The sequence below is a fragment of the Podarcis tiliguerta genome (assembly GCF_965153285.1).
Source record: "Podarcis tiliguerta genome assembly, chromosome: 2".
Taxonomy (NCBI): Eukaryota; Metazoa; Chordata; class Lepidosauria; order Squamata; family Lacertidae; genus Podarcis; species Podarcis tiliguerta.
The window spans coordinates 17474088-17496295 of record NC_139535.1 but is presented as its reverse complement, the minus strand read 5'-3'; the positions used below and the strand labels follow the sequence as shown (position 1 = coordinate 17496295).

The 22208-nt window shown below is 45.5% G+C and overlaps 1 protein-coding gene and 1 long non-coding RNA gene across 2 annotated transcripts in view; one reads left to right on the top strand and one right to left on the bottom strand.

The window, feature by feature from the left end:
- LOC310671075 overlaps positions 1-22208 on the bottom strand; it is a 91387-nt gene that overhangs the window by 37993 nt on the left and 31186 nt on the right. The window lies entirely within an intron of this gene.
- LOC310672857 (E3 ubiquitin-protein ligase TRIM39-like) lies at positions 782-21927 on the top strand. Its single transcript, XM_083430512.1, has 10 exons — positions 782-1580; positions 3227-3322; positions 4839-5069; positions 9317-9339; positions 12195-12313; positions 13420-13476; positions 14682-15196; positions 18953-19474; positions 19832-19927; positions 21716-21927. The coding sequence occupies exons 1-10, from the start codon at positions 1161-1163 to the stop codon at positions 21908-21910; spliced, it is 2274 nt and encodes a 757-aa protein (XP_083286638.1). The 5' UTR covers positions 782-1160; the 3' UTR covers positions 21911-21927.

Below are 22208 nucleotides of genomic sequence, written 5' to 3'. Positions count from 1 at the left end.
GGTCCTAGTGCGACACTAACCACTATACCACACTGCTTCTCAATCTTCTTCTCAAGGAAATGGAGGCATCCTCTTGATTTTGTTAAAGCCAAACAACCACTGCATTTCGGATTTGCACCGCAATCCAAAAACACAGTTGCAGAGAGAAGACTCGCAGGAACCGGATGCTTAGAAACAGCTTGCAGGTTTGTTCTCTGCAGAAACTTGCACACCCATTCAACATGCTGGCTCCAGAGCGCATCTAGAAACCCTTTTCAAGGTTAGCACACGTGCTTGTTTCTAAAACTTATTTATTTAAGTGTGTGTGTGTGTGTATGGATTATGGCGATTATAAAATTGTAAAACTCAGTAAAACTTAAAAAAAATAAAAGTGTTTACCATCACAAAAGAATGGCCAGGCTGCCCAGGTAATGCAATCAGTTACCATTATCAGGTGTCCTGGGAGACAGGATTTCTGCAGTAGATGGCCTCCTCCTGTAATGTATATATGATGTTTTTTTTGGGGGGGGGGGTCTTGGGCTACAGGGTGGGCAGTTTCAAAAGTTATTGTTCAGGGTTCTCCCTGTTGAGAGGGACCCTGTTGCAACACTTCCTTGAATAAAGATCAGGTTTACTAGCCGCTTTGCTTCTCAAAATACTCTTGTTATTTTTCTCCTGCCAATAGGAAACCCTCTATATGGGCTCCTGAAATACCCCAGAAAGGAAAGAGCAGTTTTTCTTATAACAATAGTAGCAAACACAAAGTTTGAAAGGCCTGGGAGAAGGGGAATGTGTTTGCCTTAAAGATGTATAACGAAGCTGCTAAGCAACCCTTCACCACCACCACAATGAGGGCTGGATATTTAAAAGGAGAAAGCGTTTGGGCTGCATCTTGCAAGAGAGGAGTATTGAATGAAACCTGGCCAGCAGCTGTGACCCAATAAAGCGATTTCATACTTTCGAGTTAATTAGTAATCTGCTAACTAGGGTCAAAAGTAGCAAGAGGCTATCCACCATTTCCCGCGTCAGTGCCTCAACATAGAGGTACTCCTTCCTCTTCTCCCAGGCTTTCTGCCTGGGAAGAAACGAAACGCCCGATTGCAGGAACACGAAAGCGAAACTGAGCTTGCCTATTCTCCTCCAGCTCTCGGAAAACAGCTGCTGCTGCTTCTTGGGCGATCATGGCTACCGCAGATCCAGCAAAACACCTTCAGGACGAAGTCACTTGTTCCATTTGTCTGGATTACTTCAAGGATCCAGTTATGATCACGGAGTGCCAGCACGACTTTTGCCGAGCCTGCATCACAAAGTATTGGAAAAAATCAGGAGCTTCCATTTGCTGCCCGGATTGCAGAAGAGCAGCTTCCTGGCAAAGCCTGAAACCCAACCGGCGCCTGGCGAACATGGTGGAAGCGGCTAAGCAGCTCCGTCTGCAGCTGGAGCAAAGTCCAGGAAGGGAGAAAATGTGCAGGGAGCACAAGAAGCCTCTGAGTCTCTTCTGCCAAACGGAAAATGCCCTTATTTGCATGTTCTGCGAGAGATCCAAGGCTCACAGAAACCACCGTGTTATTTCCCCAGAAAGAGCTGCTGCAGATTACAAGGTAATGACGGTGCATTTTAGCAAAGAATGCAATTGCATGTGTATGCCCGGTGCAGTTGTGATATCTCTAATCTAACCACGATATAGAACAGGGACAGGGAACTTGTGGTCCTCCAGGTGTTTTGAGCCCAGCTCCCATTAAACCCAGGCAAGGGTGATGGGAGTTGTAGGGTAGCAGCACCTTGAGGGTCACAGGTGAGTAGCCGCCCCAGATATAGAAGGTGAACACCTCACTTGGTATATTTCTCCTCCCCTTTTCAGAGCTGGTGTTTTAAATCTACAATCAGGGTTAGTTTCAAACCACACTGTGCCAATTCTGTTTGAAGCATGCTAGTGGTTCACAGAGCTCTCTGCAAAGGTTGATATTTGATACTTCCAGAGACCTACCCTTCGCCCTCAATAATGGGCAGGCTCAGCACACCATTTTGTGGGCCAGCCTCTTTCAAGTGTGGCAGCCATTTTGTGACGGGTTTACAGGAATTTCCCCTCAAAATTCCAAGGTGTCCATTGGCCCCCAAAGGTTGGCAATTCCTGTCTTAAGCAGCCACAGCTGTTTCTGTCTTGGGGTCTTCCTTGTGCATAACATTTATAGTGAAATGGTTGCCTTTTTGTTTTTTGTATTTTTTTCACAGGTTGCCACATGAAGTGCTTTTTTTTTAATAATGCAAAAAAAAAAAAATTAAAATCCAGATTCTGTAAAAGAGCCTGGGTGGATCCTGTGATAGGAATTGTATGGTCTTAGACATATGGCAATGTTCATAAGTGTACCAACCAAGCACATACATAGATCAGCACAGGAAGACCGACCTGGAACCATTTTGATTCCCAAACTGTCCCAAACTGACCAAATGCTTTCTCTGCAAGGTCAAAGGAAAATGGAAGAGCCTCCCCATTGTCTTTTCCTTCACAAATCCTGTCTTAAGGGTATGTCTGTGCTTGAATAGGGTGTGAGCCTGTGACATGGCCCAGGAACTAAGTATTTATCATTCTAAAAGACTAGCCAGGCTCCCCAGGAAATCCAATGAAGTAACCTGCCAGACAGGAGATAAACAATGACAGGAGAAAAACAACATTAAAAAATTTCTGTTTTAGACCGCCTTTTCTGTGATGTAGGTATGATCTATCTGAGGGGTGGTTACACCCCTTCTGTGATGTATGTATGATGTTTCTGGGGGTGGTCTTGATCTACAGGGTGGGAATGTCAAAAGTCTTTATAAGGTCTTTTACGCCATTTTTCGGGGTTCCTCTCCCTCTCCTGCGTGTGAGGGGAGCGCCCTGTTGCAACAGTTCAGTAAAGATCAGGCTTACTAGCTGCTTTGCTTCTCAATATTCTCTGGTTGGTTATTCTTTCCTACCAATAGGGAACCTATGTAAGGACTCTACATGAGCTCTTGGATACCCCATAAGGGAAAAGGGCAATTTTTGTTTACAACAGTGGGCGTGTTTTGTTTTGGCCACTTCCCTGGGACCTGTGCCAAGCTGTGCCACTGTAGCGGCTGATGGAAGTTGAGAGCCCAACAACTTCTGGTCAGCTGCAGGGTCCCCCGTCCCGTCCTATAAACATTTTCAAGTCTGCTGCTTGTAAATAAAACATTCTCAATTTGCAGAAACTTTAAATCTACCGTATCATCCATTATCTGTCCTTAGGGTGTACTACTTGGACATCTAAAGGAACTGAAAAAAGAAAGAAGCAAGATTCTGTCGGTTAAATCAAATGGTGAGAAGCCGTGCCAGGAGCTATTGGTAAGAATTGGCATAACTTGGGTCAGCAAACTTTTTCAGCAGGGGCCGGTCCACTGTCCCTCAGACCTTGTAGGGGGCCAGACTATATTTTTTGGGGGAAATGAACAAATTCATATGCCCAACAAATAACCCAGAGATGCATTTTAAATAAAAGGACACATTCTACTCATGTAAAAATACGCTGATTCCCGGGCCACCCACAGGCCGGATTTAGAAGGCTATTGGCCTGGATCCGGCCCCCGAGCCTTAGTTTGCCTACCCATGGCTAACTCATCCTTTTAAGGCCTGTCTACGGTGAGCTGATCACCACTGGCAACGTTATCATTTGAGAGCAAGGATCTGTGTACATTGGGAGTGTGATTTGATAAGGATCCACATTCTCCTGACCTATGTTATATTTTACATTACTGTAGTATCTAGGAAGGGGAAAGGACTAGATAAGTGCCTTGATATTGTTGTGATCATGAAGTTGGAATATGTTTGAGGCTGCTTTCAAGTCAAGATTTATGGGGGAAACATATTTTCTGGATCCATTTCACTTTAGGCCTGGGTTTGGCACTGAAACCAACTTTCCAATATGCCCCCTCATTCTGAAGCATGGAGGGCGACAGAGAAAGGGCTTCTTTGCTGGTGGCCCCCAATTTGTGGAATAGGTTTGCATGGTGCCTTTGTTAATACCTTTTTGTACCATGTGATGATAACGACTTTTTTTTTTTACTCTTCACCAGCAGGCCACAGGTTGGTTTAAAACAATTTAAAATTCAAGATTGAAAACAGTTTAAAAAATACAGTCACAGGAGTTGAAATATTTTAATGTTATCCTGTATCCCATTTTAGTTTCTGTTCAGTGAATGGCTGGTGTGTTCATTTAACACCCTCATATGTTTTCTTAACATTTGATGTGAACACCTGAAAGAGATGTTAATCAATTTAATTCCAATTACGTGCAGTGCTTTTTTCCAGGGGCTACGCAGTACCGGCACATCTTTTTGTTGTTGTTAAAAAGTGTGACACTTGCTATAACAATTTCACGGTGAGTACCAGCACCTATTTTTCTAGGAAAAGCCGCCACTGAGTATGTGATATAAAGTGGTGCCTCGCAAGATGAAAAGAATCCGTTCCGTGAGTCTCTTCGTCTTGCGGTTTTTTCCGTCTTGCAAAGCAAGCCCATTAGCGGATTAGCGCTATTAGCGGCTTAGCGGGCTTAGCGGATCAGCTGATAAGCGGCTTAGCGGATCAGCTGTTAAGCAGCTTAGCGGCTTGGGAAAAAGGGGGGGGGAAGGAAAAAAATCCCGCAGGAACTCGCAAGACATTTTCGTCTTGTGAAGCAAGCCCATAGCAAATTCGTTTTGCGAAGCACCTCCAAAACGGAAAACCCTTTCGTCTAGCGGGTTTTCCGTCTTGCGAGGCATTCGTCTTGCGGGGCACCACTGTATATTCCAATGTGATATTATTAGGATCTGGATTGGGCAATCTATTAGAACATTCCATTGTCATTTGTATCTCTCCATTGTAGAAAGAGGCAGAAGCCAAGAGGGGGGAGATTGTGTCTGAATTCCAACAACAGCGGCAGTTTTTGGAGGAACAAGAGCAACGCCAGCTGGCCAGGTTGGAAGACATAAAAAGGGAGATTGAGAAGAGAAGAAATGATTATGCAAACAAATTTGAGGATGAAATATCCTACATCAACGATCTGATTGGTGATATAGAAAAGAAGGGCACTCAATCACCAGATGAATTCTTGGAGGTAGGTCTAGTATTCTGAACCAGAATGTATTCATGACAGAAATATCCTGCATCGGTGACTTGATTGGTGAGATGGCAGGTAAGGGTGGCCAATCGGCAAAAGATTTTTTTGGAGCTGGTATTCTAATCCAATATTGATTCATAGCCAGCACAAATTGGTTGGCAGAGGCAGCTGGCCAGCAGCTCACTGCATGTGTGATAAGCAATAGTTTAATAAGAAAAATGGCCACCGATGGTTGATTTTTTTGCAAGTACAGTGGTGCCCCGCAAGACGAATGCCTCGCAAGACGGAAAACCCGCTAGACGAAAGGGTTTTCCGTTTTTCAATGCGCTTCGCAGGACGAATTTCCCTATGGGCTTGCTTCGCAAGACGAAAATGTCTTGCATTTTTTTTCGCTCCCCACCCCCTTTTTCTAAGCCGCTAAACCGCTAATAGCCTTTTAGCAGCTAATCCGCTAATCCTTTAAGCCTTTAATAGCCACTAATAGCCGCTAAACCACTAATAGCGCTAATCCGCTAATAGGATTGCTTCGCAAGACGAAAAAACCGCTAGACGAAGAGACTCGTGGAACGAATTAATTTCGTCTTGCGAGGCGCCACTGTAAGTTGTTCTCATTGAGTATGCATCCCTCATCATTCTCAGAATGAGTTGGAGTTGCAGCCACTTTCAAAGTCCCAAGTCTCTTGAAAAACGGCAAAGGGTAGAACGACTATAGCGTTGGATTGAATCCCATGTTTTTTGAAGCCAAAGAAGCTAGTGGACATGTGACTGTCAAGTTATTTTGTAATTGATTATCACTTTATTCCTACCCTTTATATACAAACATAGAATGCAAATCCAGGTATGTAAAGCAGACTGAAATGAATGAGGTAATTGATGGAATGCTGAACCATGTAAATTCAGCAGTTCTAATCTTTCCCATCAAAGAATCCATACCGGGGAGAAACCATATCCTTGCTTAGAATGTGGAAAGCGCTTCACTCATAAGAGAAGCTTCACTTCACATGAAAGAACTCATAGTAGGGAGGAACCATTTTAAATCCTTAGAATGTGGAAAGAGCTTCAATTCCAAGATGAGTCTCACTTTCCATCAAAAAATTAGTACAGGGGAGAAACCGTATCACTAGTTGGAATGTAGAAAAGGCTTCATTCTGAGCCCCCATCTCACTTCCAATCTAAGAATTCATCCACGGGAGAAGCCACAACAGTGCTGAGAATGTGGAAAGAAGTTCAGGGAGAGAGCCAATCTCACAGTCCATCAAAGAAGTCATACAGGGGATAAGTATATGTTGGAAGAAAGATGGTATTGGAAAACAATCAAACCTAAAGAAATTCGCATGCACATGTGAGAAAAATGAATATTCTCTGTTAGTAGAGTTAAATAATTTTTCATATTATATAGATTTTGCTTTAGTTGTTTCATGCGTTTATGAGAGGACTCATAGTAGCCTGCCATATCAGGCCATACGCAGACTCTGAATCCCGGTGGAGTGTTAGTTTGGAGAACCAGCCACCCCTCTCCCTTTCTGTGGTCACATCCATACAATGGATTTGAAAGTGCATGGCTCTATCTAAATAGTCCTAGGAACTGTAGCAGAGTTACAGTCTCAAGCACCATAAACTAGCTTACAACAACAACAAATCTTTATTACGGTCGTAGGCCAGCTTAAGGAGGGCGGGATACAATTGTTCAAAACCTTTAAAAAACCCCAAAACTAAAATGAGTTAAAGCAGAAAATATATTTAAAAAGTCTATAAGAATCCAAAAGAAGCTAAGAAAATCTAAAAGAAGGGTTAGGAACATTAGACAAGAGTGAAGGAGTGTGAGACTATACCTATAGTCTACAGACTATACCTATAGTCTATACCTATACCTACAGAGCACTCTTAATAAGAGTGCCCATTATATCTAGTTTGTGGCACAGGTCATCCATTTTGAGCGCTGCCGTGCAGAATCTGGCAACGAATGTTGTAGCAGGGTTGGTACCTGAAAGTAGGGAGGTATAGAATTGTCCTGTGTGCCCTGGGTACTTATGCAGCGTTGGTAAGATGAGGCTAGTATGAATGTCTATAATAAAGACACTGGAGAAGCACGTGCTCTGTTGTTTCTGCTTGTCCACAGTCACAGGGCACTGCCTCTCCAGATAAGCAATCTTCCTGTATCCGCCTTCAAGGACAGCTGAGGGGAGGCCATGACATCAGCCATAGGCCCTCCGGTGCTTAGGGACTTTTAAGTTTAGCTAGATATGCCATAGGGGGGAAACTAGCTTACAGATTCTAGGATTCTTTGGTTGAAGCCTTGTGCTTTAATGTATAGTGTGCTTGTGACCCCAGTTCTCCATTGTTTTTGTTTTTGTTTTTTTTATTATGGCCCTTAAAAGGGCCTTTTGAGTATTTTTTGGTAACTGCTAATGCTACTGCGGCATCGCCTAATTTTAGCCGCAGAAACCGTACAGAGTGCGGCCCTGGCAGTCACGGTCTTCCTCTTGGCGTGCATCCATGGCAGTCACGGTCTTCCTCTTGGCGTGCTCCGTGTAAGTCACGGCATCGCGGATGACATTCTCCAGGAAAATCTTCAGCACGCTCCGGGTCTCCTCGTAGATCAGCCCAGAGATGCGCTTGACTCCTCCACGGCGAGCCAAGCGGCGAATCGCAGGCTTCGTGATGCCCTGGACGTTATCGCGCAGCACCTTGCTGCGGCGCTTGGCGCCCCCTTTCCCGAGCCCCTTCCCCCCTTTACCTCGACCCGACATCTTAGAGCCTCAAAGACCTTGCGAATCCACAGTTCTCCATTGTGAAGTTACGTAGGGTACGTTTACAATTGGAGAGCCAAGTACGCTGGTGAAATTGACCCAGCTTTCTCTTGACACTAGGAAAGGGAGGTGGGCAGAGACAATTAAGGAAATGGCCATGCAGTGGATCCTTCCTCGCAGTTGTGCAGAATTAGCAGGAAGCAGGCAAGGAAGCCTCACCCTTTCGTGAGTGGCCAAAGAGACACTTCTGTGCGAGGGGAAGAGACTAGGTGGGATGTGAAAGATGCCATTGTCGAATGTATAGACCCGTAAGAAACAAAAGGATATCTGGAGGACTGAAACAGCTTCATGGAAGACATCTGTTAGAAGGTGATGAGAGAACCATAACAGGAGTAGGACGAAGTACAATTGTAAATCCACCTTTCTGCACGACAATCACAGGGTTTAAGAAATCTGATAACAAGAACATTTTTGTTTTTCACACAGGCACAGTGGGAAAGAGGCTCAAAACTGGTTTGTTCATCCATTTTTTTTGTAACTACATACCACCCAATTAACTACAGTGGACGCTCGGGTAGCGAATGTGATCTGTGCGGGAGGCACATTTGCAACCCGCCGCGCCACGTCTGCGCACACGTGGGTCACGATTTGGTGCTTCTGCGCATGCGCAAAGCTCCAAAACCCAGAAGTAACCCGTTCCGGTACTTCCGGGTTTGGTGCGGTGTGCAACCCGAAAACACACAACCTGAAGCGTCTGTAACCCGAGGTATGACTACATTCTACACAGTTCACAACTTAAAATCAATTGAAAATAAATATAATCGGATAAAACATTTGAGGCAGTAGCAGCCTAGCACAGAAGTTAATACAAAGCCGCACGAAGCAGTATAGAATCAATAAAAGGGCATTGAAACATAGCAAAGAGAGAAACAATTGTTCTAATATACAGTGGTGCCTCGCAAGACGGAAAACCCGCTAGACGAAAGGGTTTTCCGTTTTCAGAGGCGCTTCGCAAGACGAATTTCCCTATGGGCTTGCTTCGCAAGACGAAAATGTCTTGCGAGTCTTGAGATTTTTTTCCGCTCCCCACCCCCTTTTTCTAAGCCGCTAAACCGCTAATAGCCTTTTAGCAGTTAATCCGCTAATCCCTTAAGCCTTTAATAGCCGCTAATAGCCGCTAATAGTGCTAATCCGCTAAGCCGCTAATAGGGTTGCTTTGCAAGACGAAAAAACTGCTAGACGAAGAGACTCGCGGAACGAATTAATTTCGTCTTGCGAGGCACCACTGTATATAGAGAGAGTGAGAGAGAAAGAGAGAGAGATGATGATGATGATGATGATAACAACTTGTTGGCGTCCAGCAAAGTCATACTCCGAGCAGACCCATTGAAACCAATGGCTTTGAGTATTATTAACATTGGATGTCACCCATTAAATTGAAATTACACCATGTGCAAAATGTAGCTAAATTGTCTTTGCTCTTTTCACTTCTAGGGTATTGGAAGCATACTGGACAGGTACCTACCTTCTGCTTTTGCTTTATAACAATGCTTGACTTACTTGGGGGCCCCTCTCCCCTCCCCAACTACCCTTTTAATCGCCTCTTAGCTACTGTTTTAAGGCTGCAGGGAACCATCATTGGGCTAAAATGGGTGAGTCAGTGGGGCAGGGCTTTGGGGTTTCATTAAGGGCCTTCCTGCCCTCAGTCCCACTCCCCTATAATTTTGAATACATAGAATCATAGAATCATAGAGTTGGAAGAGACCACAAGGGCCATCGAGTCCAACCCCCTGCCAAGCAGGAAACACCACCAGAGCACTCCTGACATATGGTTGTCAAGCCTCTGCTTAAAGACCTCCAAAGAAGGAGACTCCACCACACTCCTTGGCAGCAAATTCCACTGTCAAACAGCTCTTACTGTCAGGAAGTTCTTCCTAATGTTTAGGTGGAATCTTCTTGTAGTTTGGATCCATTGCTCCGTGTCCGCTTCTCTGGAGCAGCAGAAAACAACCTTTCTCCCTCCTCTATGTGACATCCTTTTATATATTTGAACATGGCTATCATATCACCCCTTAACCTCCTCTTCTCCAGGCTAAACATGCCCAGCTCCCTTAGCCGTTCCTCATAAGGCATCGTTTCCAGGCCTTGGACCATTTTGGTTGCCCTCCTCTGGACACGTTCCAGTTTGTCAGTGTCCTTCTTGAACTGTGGTGCCCAGAAATGGACACAGTACTCCAGGTGAGGCCTGACCAGAGCAGAATACAGTGGCACTATTACTTCCCTTGATCTAGATGCTATACTCCTATTGATGCAGCCCAGAATTGCATTGGCTTTTTTAGCTGCCGCGTCACACTGTTGGCTCATGTCAAGTTTGTGGTCAACCAAGACTCCTAGATCCTTTTCACATGTACTGCTCTCAAGCCAGGTGTCACCCATCTTGTATTTGTGCCTCTCATTTTTTTTGCCCAAGTGCAATACTTTACACCACTCTCTTATTTTATTGTGATAGGTCTTAAATTGGGTTTGACAAGGGAGTCCTGATTAGTAAAACTAAATGCATAGAGCCTAGCCTAGAGAGAGGATCCAGACTTTGATCTCTTTTGCGATGACACTGAGTCGTTCATCCCCATCTCCCAGCAAACCTGAGTGCTCTCTGTTTTCAACAGCTACATGCAATGGCAGGGCAGAAGTTTGTCTAATTTAGGGGATCCCCAGGCTTGGGGAACCTAATGTCACTCTTGAGACCTCTGTCTCATCATATCAGGATAGACAGCCCTTGGCATGCAACTCAGGATTCCTTTTTAGGCAGAGCACAGAAGTAAAAAAGAAAAGTGGTGCCTTTGTGTTAGCAAAAACAGGGATTAAAATTTTGGATGTTGAACTAGGTAAAGACGCCATGATGGAATCCACACACACATTTTTTAAAAAAATATTATTTTTTGAAAAATACATTGAATTTGCCATAGCTCACTGTCACCATCTAGTGTCACATTTGTATATTGCACTTTACAACACACTTAAAATGTTTTATATACAGCTGTATAGCTGAGTCCATCACTATTTCATCCCAGAATCCTAGGTCCCTTTGGCACCTTATTCAGCCTGCAGTCTCCACCTTGGTGCAACAGATAGCAGGTACAGCTACACCTAGGATTCTGGGATAAATAATCAGTTGTCTACCTAGTTCACTATCTAAGCTGACCTCAGTTGACATGACTACAAGATCCAGCACAATTTTTGTGCTTTGTTTTTCCTTGCCTACTCCCCTTTCTCCCGGTGCCCAGTCCGTCACTTAGCATAACCTCTTGCTTGATTAAAGGTGCTTCCAGACTGATGCTATTGTAGGGTGGGATTCAGTCACATACCAGCAATTTGATTGGAAGGTTTTGTACAATGTAGCTACCTCCTTAAAAGATCAGACTTTCTTTTGAGATAAGGACAGGTAGCTGTACTGCAAAGTATGTTGTGATGCTTGCTTTGACTTCACGTCCCTGTAAACGAATCAGGATGAATGCTCATTAAATAGCCAATGTCATCCAATCTCCTTTGAAGCAAATCGGCATGTATGTAAGCAGGTAATCTAAAAATGGCCAAAGATTTCTGGAGAACTCAAAAGCTTGCTGAAGGGGCCACGGCTATAAGGCTCCTACACTTCAGCACTCACCGTTATGCCATTAACTATGAGGCCGAAATTAAACTTTTTACCATCATAGCACCCATATGCTATCAAGTGGTGGATGAAGCTGCAAGCGAGCCTTTGTGAAGCAAAAAAGGTGGCAGTTAAAGTAAGGGACTGTACAACTAGATTGTATTCTGCTCTGGTCAGACCTCACCTGGAGTACTGTGTCCAGTTCTGGGCACCACAGTTCAAGAAGGACACTGACAAACTGGAACGTGTCCAGAGGAGGGTAACCAAAATGGTCAAAGGCCTGGAAACGATGCCTTATGAGGAACGGCTAAGGGAGCTGGGCATGTTTAGCCTGGAGAAGAGGAGGTTAAGGGGTGATATGATAGCCGTGTTCAAATATATAAAAGGATGTCACATAGAGGAGGGAGAAAGGTTGTTTTCTGCTGCTCCAGAGAAGCGGACACGGAGCAATGGATCCAAACTACAAGAAAGAAGATTCCACCTAAACATTAGGAAGAACTTCCTGACAGTAAGAGCTGTTTGACAGTGGAATTTGCTGCCAAGGAGTGTGGTGGAGTCTCCTTCTTTGGAGGTCTTTAAGCAGAGGCTTGACAACCATATGTCAGGAGTGCTCTGATGGTGTTTCCTGATGGCAGGGGGTTGGACTCGATGGCCCTTGTGGTCTCTTCCAACTCTGTGATTCTATGAGGGTGGTCCTTTGAATATCTCGCTTTCTCCCACTAGATGCGAGACAGAGAAATTTCAGTTTCCAGCTACTCCTGCTTCTGCAGACATGAAGGAAAGACTGAGGAAATTCTCTCAAGAAAGTGCATCTTTGACGAGTTCTCTGAGGAGAGTCAGAGGTTTGTAAAGGAGAACCCTAAATCGGATTGCAGGGATGAAACATGAGGTGCCACACTCCACCTTTAAGAGAAGCATAGCAGGGTGATGCCAGCAGCCATAGATTCTCCCCCCTGGTGCTCGTTATTAGAAAAAGAGAGTGACTTTGTGCTAGTGTGGTTTGATGGCTTAGATAAAAGGTCTGGCTAAGACCAGGGACGACTACTGTCGAGGCTCCATTCAGGCATAAGACCCACTAAGCGACCTTGGACCACTTTGATTATAGATAGAACTAATAGAATTGTAGAGTCGGAAGGGACCATAAGGGTCATCTTGTCCAATCTCCTGCGCCAGGCCTCCACATCTGGACTGCAAGCCAAGCTGGCTATGTCCTGCACATCTGCCCTGCACCCGCCATCAGGAGCAGGGCAGGTAATGACCAGGCTCAGTCAAAAGGGGCTTTGTAAGCTAATCAGCAGTGCCTGAGAAGCCCTGTGCAAACTCTAGGGGGGGGGGGGGAACTATCAGCTGATAGTTTGGTCTTGCAGAGCTTTGCTGAGCATCTTGCAAGGTCTGGCGATTAGCTGAGAGTCTGGCCTAGTGAAGCCCCTTGCAGAGCTCTCTGTTAGACCCATGAAGTGGGGGGAGGGGGAAAGGGTCCCCTGACATCATTATGACATCAGGGGATTGTCAAATCTGGCTTGTGATTGGGTGGAGGAGAGAACAATCTGGCCAGTTCCCCATTCTTGTCTATTGCTATCGTGTCCCCATTATGCAAGTTGTGCACCTTAAGTATGGGGGAAAGAGGCGTTCGCTCTTTGCTACCCAAAGTGTGTGGCATGTGCCCCGTCCCCTCTTCCTGGCTACCCAGAATTCACTTAATCATCCTGTTTATCATTCTTGCCACTACAGCTGACCTTGCTTTTAACAGAATCATTCATCATATCAGAGATGTTGTTCATCTGCCAGTTAGCCTTAGGAACATGAGTCACGCATTAGTCGCTAATTATTGTGAATGATTATTGTAATTAACAACAATGCTTCATTGGTGCGTGGGTAAACAGGCTGCAAGGTCCCTTCTGTTAGCCTTATGATGGACGTTTTACCTTGCTCTCTTTTCTCCTCCTAGACTGTTCTGAGCCCAACTGTTCTCAGTCCAACACGGTCAAATCAAAATGGATAAGAGGTAAGCTGCTAGTTCCGGAGAGCAAAAACAGGCCAGATGTTGGAGAGTTCCAGCATTTGATGTCTTCAGATATAAGCTGCTGCAGGTGGGGATCAAACTGGACTGAGCCCCTGGCAGCAGTGCTGGGGGGCGGAGGAAGCGAGCTAGTCCCTGTTCTGTTCCTCCAGTCTAAACCAACCCCCCAACCCCCAGCAAGTAAATAGCTTAAGGGGGACTTAGATTGGGGAAAATGGTGTTGTGGAAAGGGTTACATTAACCATTTTCCAGCTCAAGGGCCACATTCTCTTCAAGACAGCCTTCCTAAAAAAAAAAAAAATCAATCTTTATTGGTTTATAAACTGCACACACATACAAAAAAACCAAGAAAGCAAAACACACAGCACATAACTCACAAATAATAAAAATAAAATAAAACAGTACAATGCGGAAACACAAGATTTCAGCCATTGACTTCCGACCTCCTCGACGTTTTCCATAAACATAGCCTGTATTATATCCCTTACGAGTTCCGAGAGTTATTCAAAGCATTCTAAAGTTTTAATATGGGGACAATGTTCTTTTAAATCTTGTCTATGAATCTCCCATTCCTTTTTAAACTTTCGGGTCGGTCAATCCCTGATCTTTTCTGTCATTTTCGCTGGTTCCATTTGTTCAAGCAGTTTTGCTTACCACTTCTCTTTTGATGGAATTTTATCTCCTTTCCACCCCTTGGCAATCAGCATCCTTGCTGCTGCTGCTGTTGCATACAAAAACAATCCAGCCTTGAGAGAAGGCTGTCTCTCAAGATAGCCTTCCAAGGACCACAGGCCATGCTGGGTGGTGCCAGAAACAAAGCCATAGCTACAGGGGGGCTAGCCAGGGATATAAAGCCTTCAGAGGGGCACCATTGAGACTCCCACCTTCCAGTCAAACTGAGCCTTTGACCCGGGTGAAATAAATCCTAGTTTTGCCCCTGCCAGAGGCAGAAGTGGGTGAAGCAGCGAACGTAAATTTCATCTTCGTTTCTGCACACGCAGCCTCCAGCTTTCAACTCTCACCCTCCATGTGCCCCTGTATTCTCGCCATGCAAATTTGGTTGTATGAATTGGCCTAACTGGTTCCGCATTTCTCCCCTTCTAAAGAATGCATGCAATTTGCAAGCTTGGTACACTACCTTATGGATTCTGTTAAGCGTTTGTCTTGCCCTGCTTCCTGTTCTCTTTCAGAAAATGTGGTGTTGGATCCGGAAACAGCCCATCCCCGGTATATTGTGTCTTCAGATGGAAAATCAGTACGGTGGGGAGATGTCCGCCAGTACTACCCCTACAACCCAAAGAGGTTTGAATACGCCCGCTGTGTGCTTGGAACGCAGGGATTCAGCTCTGGGAAACATTATTGGACGGTGGATGTTGAGGATGTTGACCATTGGGCTGTGGGCGTAGCCAGTGAGTCTGTGGAGAGGGATAGAGAAATTGATTTTGAACCTGACGAAGGGATCTGGGCGATGGGCTTTAGTTATGATCAGTACAAAGCTCTGACTTCACCTCCTACCATTTTGGAGCCAGAAGAGGATCCAGTAGAGATCCAAGTTTCTTTGAACTATGAAGCAGGGACTGTGGCTTTTTATGATGCTGAAGATAAGACCTGCCTCTTTATTTTCCAGTCAATTGATTTTGAAGGGGAGGAAGTTTTCCCCTTTTTCCGGATTGGAAATTCGTCAGCTCCCCTTCAGCTGTGCTCTTAAAACACATGGTTCTTGGCCTGTGCTTTGCTTTTCTTTGCCTTGCCTTGCCTCAGACGAGTCCAGGTGTTAGTCCCAAAGAGCAGCGGATATCATTTCTGTGCACATTGATTTGGAAGTCTGCTTCCATCCCAGGCTGCTGTCCCACATTCCCCTTCAACAAAGGACCACAGTGTTTTGGTTTGACTGTGCAGATGATAGGTTTATAATTCAGTACAGCACAGAAGCACTATACTATTGCAAATACTGTTTCTTTAATTTTGCACCCTCTTGGTGGTGCCAATGGGGAATTTCCTCCCAATGCAAGTAGCAGCTTCAGAGGGATTATCCTTAGGACCAAAGCAAAGGTGGAAAGGGTTAAATCCTCCACCACATTTTGTGATTCTCATAATCATCAGCTTCTTCCCTCACTCAGCAATTTGCAGTTTAAAAAACCTGCATGCTAAATGAAAGGCCACATTTTGTCTGGTTTTGATCCTTGGTTTATATTAACTATACTATTTATTAGCATAGAACTCCTCAGGTTTTTTTCTTTAGCTTTTTACGTTTAATAAACCTGTGATTTGATGTCACCATTGTCGCCATTGCAGTCTTTCACTCATTTCATTAATCCGTCAATAAAATTAATAAAAAATCCTTTTAACCTTTGTTTTGACTTGACTAACTTTTTATGCTGCAGTTCTGTTATGATATGTTTAGTTTATTAAATTGCTTTTCTTACAAGATTAAAGGCATCCTAAAAACTTTTTTTTAAGTACCATACTGAACAAAAATGATACAGATAATGTTCATAGCATAAGAATTATTTTTTTAAAAAAACACCATCCCATAAAAATAACAAAAATATGCTAACCAATTGACCAGACCTATGTTTCAAACCATCCCATCTTAACCCTTTTTCTTTTTTAAAAAAGAACCATACTGAACATTCATATTCATAGCGCAAGAATTAACTAAGAAACCCACCATCCCAGAAAAATAACAAAACCAAGCAAGCCAATTAACCAGGCCTATCATCACCTCACATCCCATGAAATGTCTGCAACTATAGGAACATCTTAGCATTGTGCCAGAAAAATGACAAATGTTGGTACCAATATTTTGTTTTAAGATACATGTTTTCAAGATGGAGTATTGTATTTTGTGTGAGGCTAACATGCGGGTGGCGCTGTGGGTAAAAGCCTCAGCACCTAGGGCTTGCCGATCGAAAGGTCAGCGGTTCGAATCCCCACGGCGGGGTGCGCCCCCATCGTTCGGTCCCAGCACCTGCCAACCTAGCAGTTCGAAAGCACTCCCAGGTGCAAGTAGATAAATAGGGACCGCTTACTAGCGGGAACGTAAACGGTGTTTCCGTGTGCAGCTCTGGCTCGCCAGAGCAGCGATGTCACGCTGGCCACATGACCCGGAAGTGTCTCCGGACAGCGCTGGCCCCCGGCCTCTTGAGTGAGATGGGCGCACAACCCTAGAGTCTGTCAAGACTGGCCCGTACGGGCAGGGGTACCTTTACCTTTACCTAACATGCTCTGGCTTTTGTTTCCGGACTTGGGTTTGTGTGTCAGAGTGTGTCCAGGACGCAAGATAAAGCACAGACTTGTCTTCTCTCTGTTCTGTTCTACTACTGGTACAGTGAAGGCCATAGTTGCCGTCACAACTGATAAAGAAGAAGAGGGCTCTGAGCACTGGTCTATACAGCCGGGCTTTTGTTTATGCATTGAGCTCAGAGCTCAAGTTAATGAATTTCAGTTAAGGAAAAATAGGGGTTTTGGTGCAGTTTCAAACTGCCTGCACAGTCAGTTTTGGGTTTTGGAAACCCATTCCTTCACTATGAGGGTCTGGCTTCCCCCTTAAAGGAAGCAGTGGATTCGTAGGACATCAAAAAAAGCCACCCTCTGTCTCTTGGTTCCAGTCTGTCAACCCCCGCTCACATGGTGTTCTCTGCAAGGATCATTCAAAGTTGAACCTGGCTTTGTCTATACCCACTAGCCCCTATCATGGAAGAGGGCCCACTCCCCTTTGCCTGGCACTCTTGTCCTCTGATGGTTTCCTTGATGGGCCATCACTGGTCTTTGTCCCCTGCTAATGGCCCATCCAGCCAGCTCTGCAGATGTGGCTTGGCTCATTAGAATAATTAAATCCAGGCGATTTCAGTATTTGGCAAAGTTTAATCAAACCTAGACAGCTTCTTGGGACGCGGGTGGCGCTGTGGGTAAAAGCCTCAGCGCCTAGGGCTTGCCGATCGGAAGGTCAGCGGTTCAAATCCCCGCGGCGGGGTGTGCTCCCATTGTTCGGTCCCAGCGCCTGCCAACCTAGCAGTTCAAAAGCACTCCGGGTGCAAGTAGATAAATAGGGACCGCTTACTAGCGGGAAGGTAAACGGCGTTTACGTGTGCGGCTCTGGCTCGCCAGAGCAGCAATGTCACTCTGGCCACGTGACCCGGAAGTGTCTCCGGACAGCGCTGGCCCCCGGCCTCTTGAGTGAGATGGGCGCACAACCCTAGAGTCTGTCAAGACTGGCCCGTACGGGCAGGGGTACCTTTACCTTTTTAGACAGCTTCTTAAAAAGCAGAGATATTACCTTGCCAACCAAGGTCCATATAGTTAAAGCTATGGTTTTCCCAGTAGTGATGTATGGAAGTGAGAGCTGGACCATAAAGAAGGCTGATCGCCAAAGAATTGATGCTTTTGAATTATGGTGCTGGAGGTGACTCTTGGGAGTCCCATGGACTGCAAGAAGATCAAACCTCTCCATTCTGAAGGAAATCAGCCCTGAGTGCTCACTGGAAGGACAGATCCTGAATTTGAGACTCCAATACTTTGGCCACCTCTTGAAGAGAAGACTTCCTGGAAAAGACCCTGATGTTGGGAAAGATGGAGGGCACAAGGAGAAGGGGACGACAGAGGACGAGATTGTTGGACAGTGTTCTTGAAGCTACCAGCATGAGTTTGACCAAACTGCGGGAGGCAGTGGAAGACAGGAGTGCCTGGCGTGCTCTGGTCCATGGGGTCACGAAGAGTCGGACACGACTAAACGACTAAACAACAACAAATCAAACCTTGATAATTTAGACTTCCTAAATCCAGGAATTATGCAGAGTCTGCTCCCCCCGCCTCAATTCAAAACAGTATATTTCTTTTTTATTGTTTTTAATGTTGTTCACTACATCTGGGAGTTTGGGGGCTAAAAAACAGTATATAAGTAAAACATATCCTAAGAAGACCCCAGACACCCACTAGTCCTGCTCCTCTAGTCAACTGGGTCCTAAACTGATTAAGAAAGAGGAAGCAGAGAGCAGGAAACAATAAATATAATCTTTGAACTTTTAAACTTTGGGTTGGCGGGTCATTGCTTACTATGCTATGTGTATATTTTCGTGGTTTTATATTGTAAAGTCTTCGGAGGAAAGGCGGAGCAGAAATTTAATACATGCGGCCCTGCGCTCCTTAAGCGATGCAAATGTAAGAAAGACAAGTGGTGCAATCAAACGCATTTAAGCACCACCATCAGGCATATCTTCATGGGTGTGAGCCTCACCCACTTCCTGCAAAGTGCATTATTCTGTTTTCTGTCCCCTCGCGGCACTTTCCCCCTTCGCTTCAGCGCCACGCCCCCTTCAGACCTTTTGGCGTCTTGCTCGTCTACGTGTTGCGCTGCGTCTTCGCTTTCGCTTTCGCCTGTCTCCTCTCCGTTCCTCGTTTTGCAGGGATTCAGGTGGCCGCGACAGAAGGGATCCTCCGTTTTTGGACCCCAAATTGATCTCTACCGCGGCGGGGCGGGACTCTCTTTCTCCCGCGCTGCCCAGACCGCGCATTTTGCGCGCAAGGAGGCGCACCCATGGCCGCCGCCGCCGGGGACCCCTCCAAAACTCTCCAGGACGAAGCGACCTGCTCCATCTGCTTGGATTACTTCTGCGACCCGGTGATGATCATCAACTGCGGGCACAGCTTTTGCCGAGCCTGCATCGCCCAGTGCCCGGAGGGGCCGAGCCGCGACCACTCGTCTTGCCCTCAGTGCAGGATCGCTTTCCCCCGGGGCAGCCTCCGGCCCAACAGGCACTTGGCGAATATGGCCGAAGCGATCCAGCGCCTCCGCCTGCAGAGCCTCAGCCTGGCCGAAGGGGAGCCCAAGAAGCAAGCGCCGAAGTTGTGCGGGAAACACTACGAAGCCCTCCGGCTCTTCTGCCTAGAGGACCGCGCCTTCATCTGCTTGGTCTGCAGGGAATCGCGGGCGCACAAAGCGCACGTCGCCCTCCCCATCGACGAGGCTGCCCAGGATGCTAAGGTAAGCGAAATCGACCCCTCCTTTTGGGAGAATATGGAGTACGAAGAGGATGGGAAAAAGGTGTCTCAGGCATAGGCAACCTTGGCCCTCCAGATGTTTTGGGACTACAACTCCCATCATCCCTAGCTAACTGGACTAGTGGTCAGGGATGATGGGAATTGTAGTCCCAAAACATCTGGAGCGCCGAGGTTGCCTATGCCTGCTCCAGATAATGTTGATCTTCAAATGCCACCATCCCCAGGATTTTATTTGCAGTTTTACTTGTATACTACTCTGAGAGCTCTTTAGTGAAAAAGCGGCTTCTAAATCTTTTAATTAATAGTATAAGCGCTGAGTGCCATTTTTTTTTCCTTTTAGGATCAACTCCAAAGCTGCCTAACAAACTTGAAGAAGGAGAGAGATTTAATTTTGAAGAGGAAATGGTGCAGTGAGAGAGAAATTCAGGAAATGAAGGTAGGCAGGCTCCCAGTTTGCCATCCACTGAACGCAGCTGCCTCCTTTTTGTGCTCCCCAGATCTCTCAGGCCCATTAGAGGAGGAGTTATTGTTGGGGCATTCCATGTCAGTTCTGTTAGTTTCTGTTTCTCACTGAGCTGCTGCTTGCAGTCCCAGGACTGTTTACATTCCAGAGAGTCCAGATACTGTTGGAGTCTCACGGGAAAGGGAGATGGGATGTTACTGGTTTCCTGTTTCCTTTGTTCTTTGATTCCTTTGTTCTGTTGCTCTCTGCTTCTCATAGAGAGAACATGTATATTTCTTTGCTCTCTGCATAGCTTAGTAATAAAGTATAGCAATGTAGCCCATATCGATCTCATCCTTCCGCTGTGGCATTGTTTTAGTGCTCTGCTGGGCTCAAAGGAAGATGAGCCTTATCAGCTCGGACGACCGGAGCTGAAATTCCAATAAGTTCAACACTGTCTTGTCACCCACCGTCTTTGATTTTGTTGAAACTTGGTGTATCATGAAATCAATCTAAAAACAATAAATCACAGCCAAATGCAGATAGGTCCATACAACATAAGCTGAAGTGTATCAAGGCACCTGCAAAATGCTTTTGTAACATTTAAGATATAGAGATGGATGAACACAGGATTTCAGAAGTGAATATGGTTACATTATAGATTTCTGGAGCGAAATCGAAGAAAATATTGCAGTGGGGACAGGTAAGCCCTGTCCCAAATAACTGATCACATGATGCAGTGCAACCCCCCCCCCCATTTGAATGGCAATGCCCATCAGCTTTTTTGAAAACCCGTAGGAGTTGACACCTCCTATGTATTGTGTTTTTAATATTCAATTGGGAGCCACCCCGAGTGGCTGGGGAAACCCAGTCAGATGGGCAGGATATAAATAATAAACTGTTTATATTATTATTATTATTATCATAATCATCATCATTATTACTAGTACAGTGGTACCTCGGGTTACATACGTTTCAGGTTAAAGACTCCGCTAACCCAGAAATAGTACCTTGGGTTAAGAACTTTGCTTCAGGATGAGAACAGAAATTGTGCTCTGGCAGCAGCAGGAGGCCCCATTAGCTAAAGTGGTCTTCAGGTTAAGAACAGTTTCAGGTTAAGAACGGACCTCCGGAACGAATTAAGTACCGTATTTTTTGCACCATAACACTTTTTTCCTCCTAAAAAGTAAGGGGAAATGTCTGTACGTGTTATGGAGGGAATGCCTATGGGTGGCATGCCTACGGATTTTCCTCCTCTAAAAACTATGTGCGTGTTATGGTCGGGTGCGTGTTATAGAGCGAAAAATACGGTACTTAACCCGAGGTGCCACTGTATAGCTTAACTGAAGGTATCAGATAAGATAGTGGGACAAGGTTGGAAATACGTAGATTGCAAAACAGGAGGAAGTAATGTTCTTGCCCAGGTCAGTAATAGCAAAGAAGTGGGTGAAAAGGTTATTGTCAAGAGAATGGTGGTGGATTTGGGAATGAATCAGAAAGAGATGACCCCAAGCTGGCCACTGGGAGTGTGAATTCTATTCTCACAGTGACCAAACAGATGCCTTTGGGAAGCCCCCCCCCCCCCGCAAAAGCACTGGAGGAAAATGTCCACCCTACTGATCTTTGCATTAGGTTACACCTCCTGCTTGTTATGGTGGAATGAATAAGCCCTGGTAAAACTAAGCACAACTGGCTCTTTCCCCCTGTTTGTGCCTGTTTCCCTGGGGATGGAATCACAACAGCACACTGAACTCGGTCTCTCTTGTCCTCGGCTCTTTGCAGAAACGCGTGGGAAGCCTCAGGAATCAAGCTGCGGGAAAGTGGGAACTGCTAGATGCGTGTGAAGAGATCATGAAGTCAATCGACAAACTAGCCAGCGAATTCTCAGAGTGCAGTTCTCATCTCGCCAAGCTGATTAAAGAGGCAGAGGAGATGTGTCTGAAGTCTGCCTTTGAACTCCTGCAGGTGAGATTGTGAAGATGTGAAAGCCCAGGGAAATTTGGGGTGGGTGGACATTCCTCTCCCGAAGCCTTTTTTTTGTTGTTGTTCCCCTCCCCAATGAAAAAAAAGGAAAAATTAAAAAAAAGGTTGGTCTATGATGTGAAAAGGGTACAGCAGATTTGTCTCAATCCAGACAAACCTTCATTTTTTTAGAAGTCATTATAAATGTGATGGCAAATATGAGGCAGAAACTGATAGCAATAACACAGAAAAATGAGGCTTTTGTGTTCTCGCACATACCCCTTTTTGACACTGGAGGAGCTGAAGGGTGGTA